Source organism: Vidua chalybeata, chromosome 2 (assembly GCF_026979565.1).
Source record: "Vidua chalybeata isolate OUT-0048 chromosome 2, bVidCha1 merged haplotype, whole genome shotgun sequence".
NCBI lineage: Eukaryota > Metazoa > Chordata > Aves > Passeriformes > Viduidae > Vidua > Vidua chalybeata.
The window spans coordinates 90,257,638-90,278,478 of record NC_071531.1 but is presented as its reverse complement, the minus strand read 5'-3'; the positions used below and the strand labels follow the sequence as shown (position 1 = coordinate 90,278,478).

The window sequence follows — 20,841 nt, the reverse complement described above, 5'->3', positions numbered from 1 at the left end:
GGCTCAGACAGAGGTTATCTGACTCATCTGCTTAGATGACAGTGGAGTAATTTCAGTCAAAGACACTGGTCAAATCAGAGCCCTTGGCAACAGCAAGCACTCCTGGTATAGAAGTTAGTCTCACCAGGCTTAGGGCTGGATACAAACCAAAACAGCATTTGTGGACAAGAGTGCAAAGTGGATAGATAATATTTTGACATTTACAAAAGTAGATGGCCACTTTGAATTCAACAGATTTGTAAGAAAACAGCTATGAATTATGCAAATTATCAAACCACTGATGTTTGCTTATTTTTATGTCTTTCATAAAATAGGATTCATACTTTAGATGAATATTTTCAAGATAATTTTTCTTTTTGCCTTTTTTATCTTTGTCCTGATATACAGAATAACAGACTTCCTTACTTATAGTACTAATTAAAACAGGTGTTGAACTCAAGATTCAATATTCTCAGAACACATTCAGTTTTAGCTTAATTTCCTTGTTCAGCAATGACCAAATTCTGTCTTTAATTCAGTACTGCACAGATATTAAAAATGCCATTACATCTGGCATTACATCTCCTGTGTTAGAAAAACTGAATATGAAGAAATAGACTTCTACTCCCACTGCTACCTGTATTTATTCAGAAATTAGGTTTTTATAAGTTGGGTAATTAATTTTATTATATTAACATTTGTAATTATTCAATGTAGCTAAATAAATGGAATTAAATATTTTCCTTTGGTTTGCAAAAGTTGTCAAAAGGATTTTCTTAAACCCAGATCTTAAACTTGCATGTACACTCTAATCTCACTATACTCAGATTTTTTAATAACTTTTAATTAATATTATAAATTACTCCAACAGTACACTTAAGTGTTCCTCCACACCCTTTTACATACACATGATTTGATTCATAATATAATTCAGAATAATCAAATGCTTTAAGAAAATATATTTAAATGAAAATATGTATCACTGCTGAAAAGTCTTTCTTTGGCAACAGCTTTCTGCAGTAAGTATCTCAGTATCTTTCTACTCAATTATTTATCTTTGCATAAAATATTTAAATATTTGTCTGATAGAGACAATGGGAATGACTGCAGCCTGATTGGAGGCAAAATGTATTTAACTTAACAGAAAGTTGCAAAATACAGCTGTTTAGGATTATTCAGAATAGAAATTGTGGCATGTTCATGTTCAAACATGAAAATTTGGATGAAAAGTTTTGAAAAATTCAATAATTAATTTTATTTAAATATTAAAGTAATGCAACATTCTCAAAATGGCAACTAATTCCATGGAGGACCCACTGTTAATCACAAAATGCAGGAAAGGCTGTACAAGTTCACTAATGTATGTCTTTAGAGAAGAACTCTTGCTGTAAGTGTTCTTTACTGTACATTTTCATTGCTGTCTGCTCTGGTTTTAGGTGTTCCAAATGGCTGAGCGTCTCCAATTTAATAAGGTATGCTATTACACAGTCTATTAATTCTCACTGTCAGAAAGTGCTAACTGATTTTCAGTTAAAATTTTGCTTTCTTAATTCATTACATTCCTAGTTTCATATTTCTGTATTTCATTAAGTAATTCCCTCCATCTTCAGTGCCTAAGTTTATCAAGTCCTTGAATAGTTGTTTACACAAGTATTTTATTACAAAGTCAGTTTTTTATCTCAGAATACATATTGTTTTTATAGACTTAGAGCAGTACCATTATCACATAACTAATATGTATATATAGTAAGATTATATATAGTTTGCTTTTCAACATTTCTTATTAAATTAACTATCAACAAATTACTATTGCCTTACAGAAAACTTTGAAAAATAATTTAAAAGTAACTTTTAATACTTTGCCTATATTAATTTTTAATGGGAACCCCAGAAGTTTAGAAGAGTGCTATGTCTGTGGTAGAAGTTTCTGGGAATGGCTACATAGGTAGAGTACTCCCTAATTAAAAGTAGGCCAAAAGAAGAAAACACCTGTCAATAATATCTAGAAAACCCTGTATGTTTTTGTACAACTGTGGCAACTGCCCTATTTATTCCAGTGAAAGAAATTTATGTTCATAACGGAGAATTTAAAAGCCCACAGTCTATCTTAAATGTGCAGAAACCCTCCCAGTTCTCATTGCCTTTGTCTCTATGTCCAGCTGAGGTGCAGACTCAAAAGCAGGCTAAACATTTGTCCTGTTCTTAGGAAGAACCATGCTTAGGATATGCACTGTTGGACTGGAGACTGGACACAGTTTCAGCAGACACTCCACAGATCAAGTTACTCCCTGTCATGATAAGGTGACCCAGGGGTTATTCTAAGGCTTAGCATTAGGACTTGACTTTCTTCTTGTTAGACTCAAATCCAAGTCGTAAGGTTTGATATGTATGGCAGGAGAACTTGAGATTGACTGAAGATTTGAATTATGTTTGACTAGCAGTGCATCTAAAACTATTAAGACCTGTCTACTTCTCTTACACTGTGCTTAAAATTTTTGTCAGAGGAAACTCCACATTGAAGATATCCTGGTGAACACTATAGTTGCATTACTATCTGTCCTTATCAAAATGAAATACAGTGCAATTTCCTTTCTTGTTCCAGGAGACCATGATAGCTGGGGCATCCACTAAAATCCATGGAAAACATGGGTTTCTTCATCAGAGGCAAAAAAAATCCAGAAATAATCTTTGGCACACAACAAATCCTGGTGTTATGATAATGTGGCAAAACCTAAATAATACAATAACTGAATTAATGAGGTGTTTCTGAAAAAGATTTGCTAGAGTATCAGGAATGGTAATCACCTGATCAGGTGCATTTTTCACACTTGTGTTCAAGAGACCTAGCACGACAATCCTGGACTAGAACTAGTGTGACCTCCAGCCTGAGCCTTTGAAGTTTTGAATGGTACCTCCAAAACTAGTATAACCTGCTAATTCGGTGAGCAAGCATTCTGTCACCTCCTCCAAGTCATTGATTAGGTTTTTGAAAAGGACAAGAGCCAGGACAAGACAACTGCAATGCTTATTACTGCCCTCCATGCAGACCACAACACATTAGCATCTACCTTCTGAGCCCACCTACCCAGGCAGTTTACTTTTTATATTTACCTGTTTGTCCACTCCTTGTGGCTGTAATATTCTAACTAGGGTACAGGAAAATTGTGGGAGAGAGTCAGAAGCCTTTGCTGAAGTCAAGGTAGAGGATATTTTGTGTCCTCACATCATCTATAATTCCAGAGATTTTAACATAAAATGGCAATCAGATTGGTCAGGCATCATTCACCCTTGGTAAACCCATGGCCCCTTTTTCTTAAGACAAGTGCAATACTTGCATTCCCTCAGTCATCAAGGATCTCCCCAGTCTCCAAAACCTTTCAAACACTGTAGAGGGTGACTCTGCAAGAGAATCAGTTCTCTCTGCACCAATGCATGCACACTATCTTGTTGCCATTTACCATTTGTAATTCTTAACCAAAGCTGAGCTTTGGCATTCCTGACACGAAAAGCCTGACACATTTCCTGGCGCAGACATTGTTTAGAAATTTCTTCTTTGTAGCCTGTATCTGCTTCCAACTCTTCTATACTGCTTTTTCACTGAAGCTCCATCACAAGTAACCTGCCTAGCTAAGCCAGGATATTTATCTTTCTAACTATCAGGAGTGATCACCCCTACATTTGGAGGATACAGTCCTTAAACTTGATCAAGCTTTTCTGGGTAACTTTCCCCTTCAGATCTGGCTCCCATGGGATCCTGTGAATAGCAGATCCACCTGTGTGACACCTGTGTGTCCTCTTCAGAAGCTGTTGCTGACACCCTCTAGATACCTTCACTGCTTCCATCCTGCTACACTTGTCTTTCAGCAGGTATCAGAGACATCAAAGGTCCTCTCTTTCATACCTAATGGATCCTTCAGAATTGTCCACAGGACTTCTGACATCCTTGCAGCCTTAAATACCTTAAGTTTTCTAAACTCTTAAAACTAGCAGTCCCCTTTAGGGCTTAGAAAACCTCATTATGTTAGAATCTGAATTTTCCATTACATGCAAAATGTGGTATGTTGTCCGGGGGAAAAAACCCAACGCTTTTTCAAACTGATTTTTGTGCAAAAATAATGCTATTTTTAAAATTACTCTATTTCACCATATTCACCAAACTCAAAGCGTAATTATTTGAATGTCTTCTCTGAAACAGCTGAATATAATGAATTCACAGGTTTCTTCGCTTATTCCCACAAAAAAAACTTGAGACCCTGTCCCTCTGAACTCTAAGAGAGAAAAGGAAAAAAAAGAATGAGACACAGCTGATACCTTTGAATTAATGTGCACAATAGATGCCCATATGTTTTCTAATTATGGCAGCATGAGAAAAGGGATATATTCTCTGTTCAGGTTGTTCTCTTTTAGTCTAGCTTTTATGAAATGAAATAAAGTGAAATGAAATGAAACAATGAAATTCTGTTCAATTTAGTCATCTACATTTGATGCCAAAGGCCACTCAAACAATAGAGTTTAGAAAAGTTTCTGTCTTTCATCACTCCAAATTCGTAAAAGGAGATCAAACTCTATTCATCTTGCAGCATATCTATGTCTGGTTCATGTTCTCCTTTATCAGCTTAGGTTCTTTGCTAGTATTTATCACACTGTCTGGTTTTATGGGGGTTAAGGCAGGACATGTGTGCATGGATTAATTCAATGCCAGAGCTTCTTCAAGCTCTGTTCATAATATCATTATTATTTTAATCTGTATCTCTGAATAGACATAGCATGTGATTTTTGTATGCAACTTATTACTGCAAGTTATTACTTAATGAAAGAGTCAAGGATGCTTTATAGAAAAAGAGAACACTTTTTATATAACTAAAGAAACTTTGATGTCTAAATAACCAGTTTGTCAGCTCTTGAGTGGGCTTATGAAAGGGCTGTGCTATAGAACCATGTCGATCAATCACTAAAGCACCAGTGCCCCTATTATTGAAAAACTGTTTTCCTTATAAAATTATATACTGCAGTCATGTTAGGTTTAAAGTTTTCCTTCAATGTAAACTCTCTTCAGGACTCTACTATAAAAATGTATTTTAAAATGTTTGCAACTTTTTTCCTAAATATGTTTACCAGCCTTAGTGAGAATACAACTTGTTTCTTGTATTATTTTACAGAGAAAAAAACTGGTAATATCTTATTAGCTATCAATATTTAAATATTGTTAAAAGTGGTATTTTTAAGTGATCTTAAAGAATTTTTTTAAGACTAGGACAAAATGCTTTTACAGTATTATTTAAAAATATAGTATCTATTATGAATATTAAACATAGTAAGTCCTATAATCTCTACACAGTATACCTAGAAAACAATTAATAAATATAAGTGTTATCACAGTTGACAGATTAATATTTGCTAAATAACAGATGATTGCATAGGATAATATTTCACAATTACTTTTCAACTCTTCCCAATAATGGGAATTCTTAATTGGGTAAGTGTGATAAACATGAATCAACTCATTTCCTAAACAGGAAAAACTAAACTACTTGTCAAGCTTGGAACTCACGAATCATAAAAATCTAATTCTGACACTATACTGATACTTCTCTTTTTAAAAAGCAACAAAATACTTGGAGGAATAAATGCTTAATTCCATCATGAAAAGGGTTTTATGATAGTATTGGTAATTTCTTATAACTGTTACACTAATTCTTCACAATTGGTGTTTCCTTAGACAGAGGAAAGAACCGTGATGCTTCAATTATATTCTTCCAGACTTTGAACATGCATTAAACATCATTCTTAGACTCAGTTCTCTGAGTGATATTTCTAGTATCCTCAGTTACTTCTTGTCTTGAGAGATGTAGTCTATTAAAACAACACCCAGTAAAAGAAGTTCTGTCCTGTTAACATCACATGTACTTTTGCTGAGAATTGTGACATACATGTGCACTTTGCACAAATGTATTTACAGTTTATATTTATCTGAATTTCAGTATTTCCCTAAAATTATTCCAAATTAATGAAGGCCTTAAACTTAGTCACTATCCAATTGGGCATGTCAGGCATACAGATTCTTTAATACAGCATTAGGAAATTCCTTGTAATTGCAGCATTCACAGCTCACTCTGCGAAAGGATGTAAACCTGCACTGCTAGAGCTGCTACTCCACTGCTCTTGTTACAAAAGAGCAGTGTCCCTTGTCAGATCAAGGCATTTGGTACCTTCCACACAGGAACAAGGAAATGGGCATTCCTATAAGTAGACTTTCTAATGTTGTTGTTTTTTAGTCCTTACTGGTATCAGAGAAGAAATACCCAGGCTCATATGTAGAAATCAAATCAACATAAAATATGTTTTAAAACTCTGTAAAAATAGGACCCTGAGCCAGAAAAGAAGATAAGTTTTTCATGTTCTCTGTGATTTATGACATTTAGCAGGTACTAAAAGCATATCTTTCATGTGAGCTGCATAAGAGAAAAATTGTATGTGATCTAAGATGTTTTGTACTGTTATCTGTATGCTAGTAACAGTGCTGTAAAGAATTCATGTAGGGGAAGACCTTTCACAGGAATTCAAGCACTAAAAGCCGTATTAGTAAGTAGTACTGAAAATCAACATACTTTCTTTTTAGTGAGCATAGAAATATTTATATTAAGATAAAGTGGTCTTCACTTAGTGATAGAGGTGTAATAACAATAGATAACAGAAACTTTCTTCAGTAGCCAGGGCAGAGCTGTAGAAATTTATTATTATGGTTTTTCTTGTAACAAGTCTACTCAAATCATCTATGTATCACAACTCCATGTTAGAAGAAAATTAGCTAAGCTTCAATATTCACTGATGCATTTTATTCCATTCTCACTAAAGTAATATCTTGCAGTCTTCTGAAACTTATCCTTTAAGCTACTACATGCAAAATTCCATTATAAATATTAAAATATATATGACAGTGGAAAGTTATTAAATTTATTTCTGAATTATATAGCTGCTTAGCCTCAAGCATCAAGTAATGATAATTACCTCTGAGCTGTAATTAATTGGGCAAATAAACTGTTAAATTTTAGATGCTGATAAATAGGAGAAAGAAGCTAAAAAACTACAGTAGCTGTCAGCAATATTTTAACTGAGGAATTCTCTATGAGATAAAATTACAGCAAACACATTTGTAAACTATCAACTAAACAGAGATTATGAGGCAACAGTAAAATACATTCTCATAGAACGGTTAGAATTCACTGCAATTTAAAGCATCAACAACCTCAGTATTTCAAGAATTATTACTAATGCAGAAATTACGTATGAGGAAGTACATTCAAAGATAGATTTTTCTAACATACTTTCAGCCAAATTACAAATCACAGTTGAAAGAAAAAAGCACCATCCATTACCTACAGAGAAGCTGGTGTACATACAAAATAAGTGAAGGGGTAAGGCAGGGAAGAGAAGTCAAGAACTGAAAATTAAAGAAGACACTTACTGGGGAAAACCACATCACTTTAAGAATCCAAATTGTCAAAGACAAATTCACAACTAGGATGACAAGCAGGAGGAGAACAAACAGGTAGAGACAACGCTTTCTCCAGCCATAAATTCCAATTTTGTAGATGTATTCATTCTTCGGCCTCTCTAGGCTCGTGCCTGGTGTTGTTGTCATGTATTGTTCACGTACCATCTGCTATGTAAAGAAAAAAAGAAAGGAAACTGCTTAGTTGCTTAATTTAGGTGACAATATTTATATAAAACTCCAAGGAAAATATAAAGATAAAACTGTAATAGCTAGGAACTAGAAACTCTCATGAAGTCTTACCTGGAAAGCATTTTTATCCTGCCCTTTTCAACTTACATCTTAGTTTTTGATACACTTAACGTGATGTTTTACTATATGAACTGCATTAACTGCTGTTTTCAGGAGGCCTAAATTTATTTCATCCTATAAAGAATGGCAAAACTTTCCTTCCATTTGTCATAATATTCTAATTCTCCCATCATAAAATATTTCATGGGATCATATAATTATCTACAGCTCACAAGTATGTATCAGTTGGAATGCCAATATATATTAGGCTTCAGAGTATGTATGTAAAGAAATTAAATTATTCTTTATGATGTACAGGGAAAAAATTAAAAACATTAAAAACATTGCCTACTGGGTTTAAACAACTTCACTTTTTACTATAGTTCTTAAAAAACCATTGTTTGAATTTAAAGGAATCTTACAAGGTTGCACTTCCTTAAAACATGAGAATATTCACTAACTTCCACTTTTACAGCACAGAGACCACCAACAATTCAAACCACTCATTAAAGCTTACAATTTTGGCCAAAAGAATAAAAACTCAGCAGCTGAAGCTGCTTATCAAGAACAACAGTGGGCAATATGTGTCTCATTTACACCAAGATAAAACAAAAAAACCCCAACCCAATCATAGATGTCAGAAACAAAATAGATACTGCAAATTCAAGTCCTTCCCATGAGCCAGGTATGTCCACAGGTGTCTTACATCCAAAAACTGGTCCACTTTCTTATAAAATAATGCTCCCAAATAAGAGTGCCTTCAGAAAGATTTCACACAAGGTCTACTCTCAATTCTGAATTTCCTCCTATCAATGAGATCACCATGCTCTGCTCACACAGCTTTCAAAACATGATCAAAAGACATCCTTGCCTCTGTTCAAGTTTCCTGCAGAGCCATCCTGTGTCTGTAACATGCTTGTGGCTCTCAGTTCTAACCCTCATCTTTAGAAAGATGTCATTTTTTTCCTTTAGCTTCCTAGCAAGACAGAGAATGCCATATAAGTTTACAACTGAACAGAAGGCTATGAATTAGCCCCCTTGTATATGCAGTAGTCATCTTATTTCTGCCCTTCCACCAAAAGAAATTAATTTCTTGTTTATTTATATTCAAAAATGAGACCAAATAATTGGCAGTTCATAATGTAATTTTGCTTACAGACATTATGGTATAATATAATATTTTTCTTTCTGCTATCAGTCTCAGTTGCTCATAGACTATGTATATAAATATTTTCATTGCTGAAAATAGTATAACAATTTATTACTGAGGAATTATAGATTCTGAAATAACTTGGCTTAATCTTAGTGCAAAACATTTACAAGATTTACAAGATGTTACTTAATATTCACCAGATGAACAATGTTTGTTTAAAAATATCAGATTATGTATTTTAGTTCTGTGTATTACTCAAGCACATAGTAGTCATTACAGAATGCTGTTTAAATATAAATTGATACTATTTTTTTCTGTTTTCCACCTAATTATTGTATAGTAAACCATATTACACAGAGGTTGCCCTTATCTGAAATCTCTGTTAGCCATGTGCTGCCGTAAGATATTGGGACATTTATACACAAAATGGGTTCCATAAGATGATTAGACAAACCTTCACCCTTACTTCCACAAAGATTTCTTCTCAACACATAACTTACAGTAACTCTTATCTGGTAACAACCAGAGACAAACTCTGAGAAATAAGCTGTGCAATTCTTGCCCGTGAGTAGTACAACTAAGTCCTGGTTATGGCTGGGACACAGTTAACATTTGCAGTAGGCAGGAAAGGCATGGCCAGGAGTCTGAGGTTATCCTATACAGCCTCCTGCCATGTGCATGGGGTGGTGGGGAAGAAGCGATCCCTTCTGGTCCTGCTGGACACAGGTGAGCAGTCGGGGTGCTGCCTGTTTCTGTGTGGTGAGTACTCGCATGTGAATTTGTTTGCATCTCTTCTACACCCCCTTCACAAGGCAGACTGCTTTGCCTGTTCTTTGTGTTGCTGTTCCCTACACCTGCACAGTAAATTCTGCACTACAGACCATTTGCCAAAGAGTTAATTAATTGTCACATCTTCATGGTCTTATGCAGCCTCATTACAGTGGTCTCTGAGGCTGGAATTCATCTCATGTTAGATATGAACAATTTAGCCCCAAATACCTGAGCCAGTCAACCTGGACTCCCTTAATGGTTAATGGAGATAGGTCTCCCTGCTGGGAATTATTTATCTGACTCATATTAGATGTGAATTTTAGACATCCAATGAACTGCTTAACTTCTCTCCATCAAAAGAGAAAGAGAGCCTGCAATGACTTTTTCATATGTGTATGCCTATATGTTGTAGACATTTCTACCAAAATTATTTCCAAAAGCATGTAATTTAACAACAAGATAGGATTCTTCTCTGTTCCATTTTTACCCTGTTGTAAAATGTTTATTTAGTGAGTTGAGTGTTTTATACATAATGTATTATGTACTGCTGTTTAATGAGGTGAGGTCAAAATCCACTATGCATTTCAGCAAAAAGCCTATGAGTTTTGTAATTGTTTTCAGCCCTTCAGAAATTCCACAGGGGACATCTCCCAGGACAGCTTTGTTCCCTTCATGGATTATTTTTTCCTGACAGAAAACAGTTCTGTTGTTTCTGAGCATTATTAATACTGTCAAAAATTGCTTTGGTCATAGTAAATAGACAGTACTTGCCTAGACAACTGAATGCTTTGAGAAGGATTAAGTTTTTCTCCCTAACATAATATTTCATGATTTTTAAGAGATTCAGTGTTCTACTATTACATAATTACAGAAGAAATCCTTTCAGAACTGATACTGTTGGGCTGTTTCTTTTGGGACAATCAACTTTCCATATTACTGACTTGTATGTTCACAAGCTAAAATCATACAGGAAAATAATCTCTGACCTGTCTGGAGAAGTCAGAAAGAAATCTTTTTGTAAGTCTGGGATGGTTTAGAAAGGTAGGCTGAAAGGAAAGCCTTAGATAGGCAGACCTCATAGTTGTGAAGTCTGCCAAGATTTAAGATAGATTCATAGAAGAAGAAGAACAGGTATTTAGTACTACGATGAGTAACGTGATTTGTAAGTGGAATAACCATGAAACTGGTTGTGTAGGAACATTCTAAACAGGCACCAAGAAGGAAGTGGTGACTTAGACACCTGGATGTACACAAGTTAGTTTTGTTAGGAGAAGCAAGAAACCTGCAGAATGCACGACTTTGGTAAATGTTATCTTTTTTCTGTTAACTATTTTACAAGGAAGCAGCACACAGTGACTAAAAGTAAGAAATACTGGCAACCCACAGTGCAGATAAAATGGCAATTTGAGTTTCAGAATGAAAATTCTTACATCTTTCAAATGGGCCATGAAAATGTCTTATTTGCATCAGGTCAGCAGTAGCACAATAAAAAAGCTACTACAAATAAACTACTCAATTGTAAGTGGAATTTCTTGGTGCTCCTATTCAACAACCAACACAATCAGCACATTCCCTATGGATTTTTATAGATTTGGCCATAATTCACAGGATCAAGCTCTATCACAATAGTTTGTTATTTAGAAATATTTTCTAATTGTAAACCAGGATCCATTTAAATCCAATTACTTCTTGCCTATTTGCTGATTTAAACCAGACATTGAATGCTAATTTGAATGCCAAAAGATTTTTCATAATAGATGAAACTTGTGAACAACCAGTAACATTGCAGATGTTTGACCTCGTGAGACTTCCCATGCGTTCAGACATTGTATGTGTTGCACGTAAGGCATGAAATTCATGCCTGTAATAATACATATGAGCTGCACATGAAAGACGTTTATGTTCTTCACACTTACAATTGTCCTCTAAAAATATATAACCATGACAGAACATTTCCCTGGCTCTAGTGCACCTTTTTCCATGCAAGACTTAGAAACTTGTCTCTGTCATTTGAGTGATTCTGAAATCCAGGAGATTCTTATATTAATATTGATTAATGAAAGACGTTGAAAAACTGTCTATCACGAATGTTACTGTTGGACTGAGGTTAGTTTGGGCATCAAGTTCAAAAACCTATTCTGACAGCTCTGAAATATTCACTTAAAACAGCTATGTTTTTAAAAAGTAATTTGATAACTTATCCTTTAGCCTGCTTAGGAAAGCAAGCCTGAATAAAAGCATGATATTTGGTGCTACTTTCAGGAATGACTTATCTGTAGGAAATACTGAAGACAGAATAATAATTCAATTAAAATAAGTATTTTCAGTATATTTCAACTGTAAAAACATATTTTCATTGGTTTTGTTCATAAATGACTGTTATTTTTGTGTAAATAAAATTTCCCTTTAGACAGAGCTCTGAACTGTGTTACTCAAGTACTTTGTCATGTTGTAATAAAGCAACTGATAATATAACATACCATTAGACAACATAATTTAAATACAGAACTACTTAGTTGGTTAATACTCATAACCAGTGGTGATTCCATTAATAATTATGTCATTATTAGCATTTTATATTTTCAGCAAAAAACTTAGCATTCAATAAAACCTTTTCAAATCGGAATTCAGAAGAACTGGTGAGGTTTCACGATGAAATTTCACCACTGGTGCTTGTACTATGCATGCTCTTCTTCACAAACAGTCATCAGTGCATCTACTCTTTCCTCTTGTTCTGGTTTTGGCCAGGACAAGGTTAATTTTTTGCAGCAGCTGGAAGGAGACATTGTTGAAGTGGTGTGTCCAGGACCCTGACTTCTGAGGAAAAGGGAGTTCCTTTCAGTGGAAGAAAACATGTTTGTTTTCATGGAAGAACTGACTGGTATTTTTTTATTGTTGCAGGCCTTCCATGCAAGTCATGATTAGGTGAAAATTTTATAATTACTTTCAGCCCTTCCATCATATTGTATTTAATCTTGCCCAACATTGCTTTGTTGAAATTTTTGTGTTATATAGCATATTACAGTTTGAATTTTAAACTAGTATCATCACTAGTCAACACTAGTTTACTCTTCCCATCACTGAAAAGAGCTGGATCCCTGCAGCATAATTTGTAGAAACCAGCAACGAAATTTATATGGCCTAGTTAACTGTTTGCATACTTTGCAATGCACATTTGCATAATAACTATGGCATGGCCACAATTAACAGCTTTGCACATTTTTAAGTAGAGCTGAAAGGCAGTCACTGACAGGACAAATTATATAAATATTAATGACATAATTATTAATATTATATAAATATATGCACATTGCTATTAGAACATATTATTAATATTAATATAATATGTTATATAAAACATTATTTGTCTAATATGTCTACTCTTGAATCTCATTTGATCCTTCCAGGTGTCAAAGGGCTTTTCTTCAGGTGAAAGTGGAAGGTTTCCCTTGGGGTTGTCATTCCTTGCAAGTAATAAAGGTTTACAAAGCAATCCACATATAATCTGACACTTCAAGGAGAGAAATGAAGAGAAGGTGGCTGTCAAATTTACAGAACTTTTGCTAAAATCTACCACAGGTAGTTTTTGTTCACTAGCATTTTAGTTCTTTCATTCAGTGACAGCTAAATGATTTTCTTATTCCGAAGAGATGTGCACATTAGACTGTATGCAGATAAAACCTTTCCATTCAGTCCTTGTTATAGTTAATTACTGTAAAAGTCTGGCATTGAATTCTGAAGGCCATTAGCAAGTAACTTGGTGACCAAAATTCTGAATAAAACATCAAATTATAGAATTTTGTAAAATTTCATATACACAAACTCTAATACCAAACAAGGACATGATGACTACAGACTACAGTATATAAATTGTGTTATCTTATGTGATCTATCCCAGACATCCAGTATTATTATTATAAAAAAATTAATTAAGTCAGGCAAGACAAAAGTCAATTGAAATCAGAAGTTAAATTTTTTTTAACATATTTACTCAGACCAAGACTTAGCAACATCTTGCTGTGTATCTGTCTACCCAAGGAAGTCAATCATACCTGAGGAAATTACTAAAATTATAAAATCCCTCTGTGGAGAACAAGAATGCCATGAGTTATATAATTTCAAATCATCTTCTTAGAGGAAACTTATTGCTTTTTTAAATGGGGATAATTCCTCATGTGAAATATAAAATGTTTTATCAGCTTGTACAGAGGAAGTGAACTGTTCTGCATCACATAGTAGCTCTACGGGGCTATATAACTAAAATGCATGTTTGTATTTAGATTTGCATGTAGGGCAGAAAAGATGTCAATATAATTGAAAAAAATCTGGAATGTGCACTGATATTTATAGATTCATTTTTCTTAATTCCCTGCTACAGCCTTTTCATTAACAACTCCAAATGGTAAATTATTTGAATTTTCTAGCAAAGATAAAACACATTGTGCTCTTTAGAGATATATTTTTCTTTTGTATTAAAATTTGAAGACTGGCAAATGAAGACACTTAATGAAATTCAAATTTTTACTCTTGATACCATATTTTTACACCACGAGCTGTTGTGCCTGCAAAAGCAATATATCCAGACCTGATAGAAAGTGCTGGACAGAAAATAACATGTGAGTCTGCTGTTCATTTCCAAGACTGCTCTACAGAAGTATTCTTGTATTCTCAATTGTATATTAAACTCTCAACTGTACTCCAGAGAAGAACTCTTTAACTTAGATTTACAATATCATTGGCAAGTCCAGAAAATTACAGCACTTGAGAGACAGCTACATAAAATACAGGTTTTTAAGACATTGCCTTTGCTATTTAAGAAAAACTGTTTTTCACATTGCATTACAATGGACTATGATGTCGACAATAACTTTGGAAGTTCTAAGCTTATCAGAAATTATTCTTTTCAATGGCTGTAACTTAAAACATTCTTCCCCAATTGCTTGCAAACATCTATAGTCTCTGTTTGCTTACTCTACACTTTACTTATTCATAACTGACTCTTCCTTTACAATCCCTTTATAACCATTTCTAAACACAACAAAGGTTACATTTTGGCTTAAACTGACATTATTGCTCTTTTATTTATTCAAAAGACTAAGATAAGGATAATCTGCCTGGGAGTATTCTCTGACAATATTCTTCCTGTTGGAATATAAAAATTAATAGGAACTGCATAATATTTGAAGATTTATGTGTGTTTCTCATCACTATTCTGCTCTGTAAGAGCAGAAGAATGGGAAGAATGGATAGTGGGGATCTATTGTAGTAGTAAAGCTAAAACCATGCAGTTAGAGACACCTAAATATATCAGAAGTTCTTGGGGCTGAAAATTAAGATGAAGCCATGTCTGGTGCTATCTTGCTTCTTTTACCAGAAAGGTAAAACTTTTTGCCTTCTGAACATGAATGAGTGAAGTCCGGTCCTGATGACAGAAAACTCATTTTTATCAATTGTATTGATTTCTCCCAAAATGTCTTCTAATGACTTTTTGTCATTTGGGACATTTCTTCAGAGCCATCCTCCAGAATGAAAAGGTATATAGAGAAATTTCCAGACCTCCTCAGTGGGGAACATTGATGTTAACTTCTTCAGGATTTTCTTTTTCATATCTTTGTTCAGGCACTCAAAATACAAATCTTCAGTGTATATCCATACTCAAATGTATAGTATTGATATTCAAAACCAAATACAAGTAAATTAAAAAAAACACCCTAGCCCACAAAGAAACTGAATGAATACTTCTGACTGCATGAACACACTCTTTGTAAAGTATCAGCTTAGATAGTTGCAGCATCAATCACCAAAAATATTATTCACTGTCTTTAATAATTTCTAACACCAATGGTAAATGATAGTTAGCAACTCTACACATCTTCTGTTGAGGAAAGTATTCAAGTCTACCTTCTCTAGTTGTTTTGTTAAAATCAATAGAGAAAAAAAAAAAAAAACACTATCCAGACAGTGATTCACATATGTCTAGGTACATACAAAGTCATTCAGGAAGTACCACAAAGTAGAGTTTCTGTCTCTGTGGTCTAAATACGAATTTAACACCTACCAAAGTTGACTTGTGATACCTCAGAGTGTCCCAACACAGGAATTCTTAGATGTTACAAAAAGCCACCAGACATGAGGGACTAGTTCTCACTACCTCTGATCATGAAGCAGGTCACACATGGTACTTGAACATATGGGACATCTTTTATGAACATAGCAATAATATTCTGAAACAAATTCAGGATTTGTGTTGGGAGGTAACTGTTTCACATCTGGGAAGAGTGCTGAAAAAGGGCAAACTCAAAGCCCAGTTTGTGCTCATCACTTAAATCAGCAGCAAAAATGAAACTAAAGTTAGTAGCAAAGTACAGAGGGAATAAAAAGAGACTAGGGTACAGGACCTCTGTGTCTTTGCTGTTGCTTTTAGTTGTGTCAAAAAATCCTTTAAAAGCAGCAAAGAAACAGTGAAAGCTTAATTAACAATTTGTACTATAACCAGAAGTTGTGATGAGGCCTAATTCTGTACAGATTTGTATGTTTGGTCAAGCACCTACATCAACACAGTAATCTCATTACTTTTGCTCTATCCATGTGCTTTATAAAAATTTCCTGAGCCAAATATAACACATATGAGTACTAACTAGCTTCCAGTTGTGTATTCTGACCCAGTAGATATTATTCACATGCCAACAGAATGTACCACAACCGAGTTTTCCTCTAATGAGGGCATTATCTCACAGGACACTTTCAGTAAACTTGAAAAAACTTTTGATTACCTTGAAAACCTCTATTCCTTTATTTTATCATACTCAAATTTCACTACAAAGTCAAAAAAATAGCAGGGGGAGTGGGATGGGCAGCAACTTTGAGGTAAACAACAGTCAAGAATAATTTGAATTCTGTCAGTTTAATTAAAAAAAAAAAGAAGAAAATTCAACCAGAATGAAATATCAATAGACAGCAACCATTTGTAGAGTAATACTTTACATAGGTTTTACAAACAGATTATATTTAAAAATAAAATTTCTTTTCTTGCAAGTGTGAAACATTTGATAAATAGGAGTACTTATTTAGCATACTACTTATTTGGAAATAACATCTAAGATCTCCCCTTAAGTCATCACATTCAAACTTTTATTATATGAAGTCAGCAATACTACTCTTAACCTAGGTGATTAAACAGAATTCTAGCTACTCTAGAGTGCTTTTCATGTCTCTGGTTTTAATGTCTCATGGACATTAAGAGAAGGAGTTTATTTGAGTATCTGACAAAATTTAAGTATCTGACAAAAGTTTGAGTATCTGACAAAATCTGACAATACATCCCATGCTCTTTGTATTGACATTTAAATTGTTGTTCTAAATCAGGTTTCTTTGCTCTGTATTGTTACTGTAAAACTTGGATGCTCTTAATTACCTTTAATTCGTCCTTTATCATCAGTGTACAGTATCATAAGAAAAGAGAGAACCACAAAGTTTTACTTTCACACACACTGAAGTTAAACTTTGCAGATAGGATCTGGTAGCTAGTCAGTTTGAGTTGCAGCAAAAACCAGGAAAATCTGTGTATAAAATTTCATTTCTTAAGTTCTATTAAATGCAAATAAGAATTGTTTTACGGCCTTCAATTTTCTCTCACTGGAGACAACACCAGAAATCTCAAAACACTTGTAGGCATAAATTAAAAAAAAAAATTGTTGTAATTTGTCATGCTTTTTCTGGTTATTTGTTGCACTTAGAAGTGTGACACAGTGACCAGAATTGCAAAGCTAACTTGGGAAGGAATGGGAAAATAATCTTTGTTGGGGTCATTGAAAACACATCAAAAGACCTGAAATTCCAAATAAATGTGAAGAAAATTAAAGTAATCCCTCTGATGGAGGCAAATCATGAGAGAATCTCTGATGTCATAATCTTGTATGCATATTTACCAGATAAAGAATAAATCTAGATAGTTTTAAAAAAAGTTGTTGCGTATTTTTCTGTTTAAAAATAGTTTTAAAAAATATTTTTATTTTCAATGTGCATGATAGAAGAGCTTTCCTATCATACCACAATGATTACCAGCAGCAAGGCTAAAATGTATCTTATAGAAATAGTGTTCCTAAAGCAAGTCCTGTTTTAGAGAGCTTTTAGCAAAAGCTCTTTAACACTATCCTCATTGTTGTTTACAGGAAAAGTATATCATGTCATCAGAGCTGGGAAGAGCTGACAGTGAAAGCAAATAGCTCTATTTAAGTACGTAAGACATACACATTGGCATAACTTTTCCGTCTTTTTCCTTGTCTTGCTGCTGATTTTATGAAAGCGCTACTTCCAGGTAGAATGCTGTTACCTCTTGAGAAGTATACTTCCACTTCATTTAGCAGACTTCAGCACAATTACAAAGTATCTCCCTTTTTCGATGCTTTCCTGTGTTGGTTGTGGACCTTGAAAAGCAGTTTATTTAGCCTTGATAAATTATTTCATGTAGTAAATGGAGTTATACTGCTATTCTGTGAAGCTTTTTTTAAAAAAAAAATTGAAATAAAAATACACAAAAGGAGGAATAGAACTAGATGTGGAGGCAAGAGATGGAAATTAATCCTAAAGTTTTCCCTCCCTAGCTCAAGTGATTAATCACATATGTATTTTAAAAAATACAACAGAATAATTTGACCTTGCATCTGGAAAGTAAAACTGTATCTTTTTTGACAAGTCAAATGTAGCTAAACTAAAGATTCAAAATTCATTTTTTCAGTAGCAAGGGAAGCAAAATGCTTTCCTACATATACTGTGTCTCATTACACACTTTAAACCTCTGTCCTTTTCTGATGAATTTTAAATGTCAGTGACTACAAAATGATGTGTTCCTGTTGCTTTGTAGTCCTGGTCATAACAACTTTATTACTTATTTTTACTTACACAGGGGAAAACCCAATTATTTTAAACATGCAATAGACACATAAGGACATCATCAAAAGACTTGGACTGCAGAAGCCTTTTTTGGTGATGTTGACTCCAACTGTTTAGCAGCAACCATCTCTAAGTTTCTTTCTAAGCGATGGTGACAAAGCAATAATGCAATGCAAGAAACAGAAAATGAAGAACATGGAGAAGTGTATAAATACTGTTTTTGATCAGTATACCAGTTCTTGGATTAAAACTTATAAGAAAGACATAGCTGATCTTTCAGTTAACTGTAAAAACAAATGAAGCATCGACAAAACCCAAATTACCTGTTAAGTATGTAGGCATTCCAAGATAAACTAAAAGATCTCTTATTTGACATAACATATACACTCCTTGTATTTCAAAGCAGAATTTTCCATACAAAGTATTTAATCCAAAATGGAAATCAGCAGGTATTACTAAAATCCTTAACTTTAGTTGAGAGATTATTTACTGATGTAAATCAAATAGTATAATTTGAAATGTAGGATTTATTTTTCTTAATTTTAAAGATTTCTTCATTTTAAAGATTCTAATTTGAGTAATTGGAAAACAATTCCTATTTGGATCAAATAACAAGCATATTACCTTCTCCAGAAAGTATGTCTGAAGTTTCTAAAGTTATTCTTTAGACATACATAAGAAAAGACATTCATAGAGCACAAGTATTACTTGTCTTTTTAAACTTCAGTTACACATTGTTTGTTCCTCAGATTTGGACACTAGTGCTTGACCAATCAATCAGTTTTTGTAGCCTCAGATATTATCAGAGAACCAAGAGCTGCAAATCAGGCCTCCCTAAACTCAAATTCTGGAAAAAATATGCAAGTTTCCGATGGCAAGATAAAGATAAACGATGCTGTTATCTTAGTGCCTGCAGGTTTGCCTAGTCCAGGTTTGCAGTGATTTGGACTGTTCTCTACCAACTGGGTAACTAAACTCTGCCTAGGATAGATCCTGATTTCCTACTTAGCAGCGGGAGAACGATGTCACACACATTTCTGGAAGGTAATCACTTTTCAAAAAAGCTTTAGTTCAACATAAGGACAACTAAGAGATTTTTGTCAGTCTCTGGTGTACATAAGCAGAGTTCCCTCAAAGCTTTAGAATCTATTATTTCTATTTAACGAAAATGCTGGATAAATTCAGCTGAAATTTAAAATCATCTACCACAACGTGGAGATCTCTTTAGGTAGGGGAAAATTGTCTTAAAAATGTTTTTATTATTTTTTAGATGTGAATTAACAAAATATAAGATCAGATATGTAAAAAACTCCCCACATTTTAATTACAGTAAAATAAACACTGTGAGTAGACACTTGAAGATAAGAGAAAAAGGTTAAGTAGTGAGTACACTCAGGAAACAAACATGAGATGTATAAGTGGAGACTGTAAAATATGGGGAGAATGAGGAAGTACCTAGGGATGCTGAAGAAAGTTAAAAAAGAAAAGAAAAAGGTACAAAAAGATGGAACCTTTTGATAATGTAAAGGAATATTGATTAATTTTGCTTTCTGCTGCCTTTATCTTATTTTGCATTCTAGCCATTTATACTCTTCACTTACAAAACAATCCTAAATCAAAGCTTATTTCTACATAATTTTTTGAATGTTAACTTTGAATTTTTTCTTGAGTTAAAGCCATTTGTTATTAGGTGCCTTAGGATTTCTGATACAGCAAGACAGTCACATTAATGTTCCCAATTTAAACAATATTTTAGATGTTTTCAATATGACTAAAGGGATACAGCTTTTTCTTCCATAAATGTGATTAAAATCAGTTAAAACAAATCACCACGTGTGAATCACAATACTATCAGTTCAACAGATGTTTAACTAAAAGCAAAATCAATAATATTATAATATACATTTAAAAAGTAAGTACTCTCACAGATTGTGAAAGTTGTTACTAACAGAATTTCAACAAAATATTCAATTCAGAAAGAATGGAGGGTACTCAAATAAATACAGTAATTTTATCAAATATAGCTTAGAAAAGCTTTTTTCTCTGTATGACAATACATTAATAGTCTTAAACAACTTTGTCAATATAAGAACTGCATTTCTGTTTTTGGAAGCACTATCTTCACATATGCATTGAACATAATTATCAAATGACTAATGAAATCATTCAAAACTAAATAAACTATTTTCTAATGCAGTTCCGTGTTTAAGCAAGATAACAGTTATCAGCAGACATCATCAGTATTCTCATTAAGTGGGAAATA

The 20,841-nt window shown here is 33.7% G+C and overlaps 1 protein-coding gene across 4 annotated transcripts in view; it reads right to left on the bottom strand.

The window, feature by feature from the left end:
* Positions 1-20,841, bottom strand: part of SGCG (sarcoglycan gamma) — a 104,159-nt gene that overhangs the window by 46,615 nt on the left and 36,703 nt on the right. For 3 of the 4 annotated variants that reach the window (XM_053933961.1, XM_053933966.1, XM_053933975.1), the window contains one exon: positions 7,445-7,642. In XM_053933961.1, the coding sequence (XP_053789936.1) occupies positions 7,445-7,639 (195 nt within the window). In that variant the 5' untranslated portion in view covers positions 7,640-7,642. The remainder of the gene's footprint in view (positions 1-7,444; positions 7,643-20,841) is intronic. The other variant, XM_053933970.1, reaches the window with a different exon arrangement.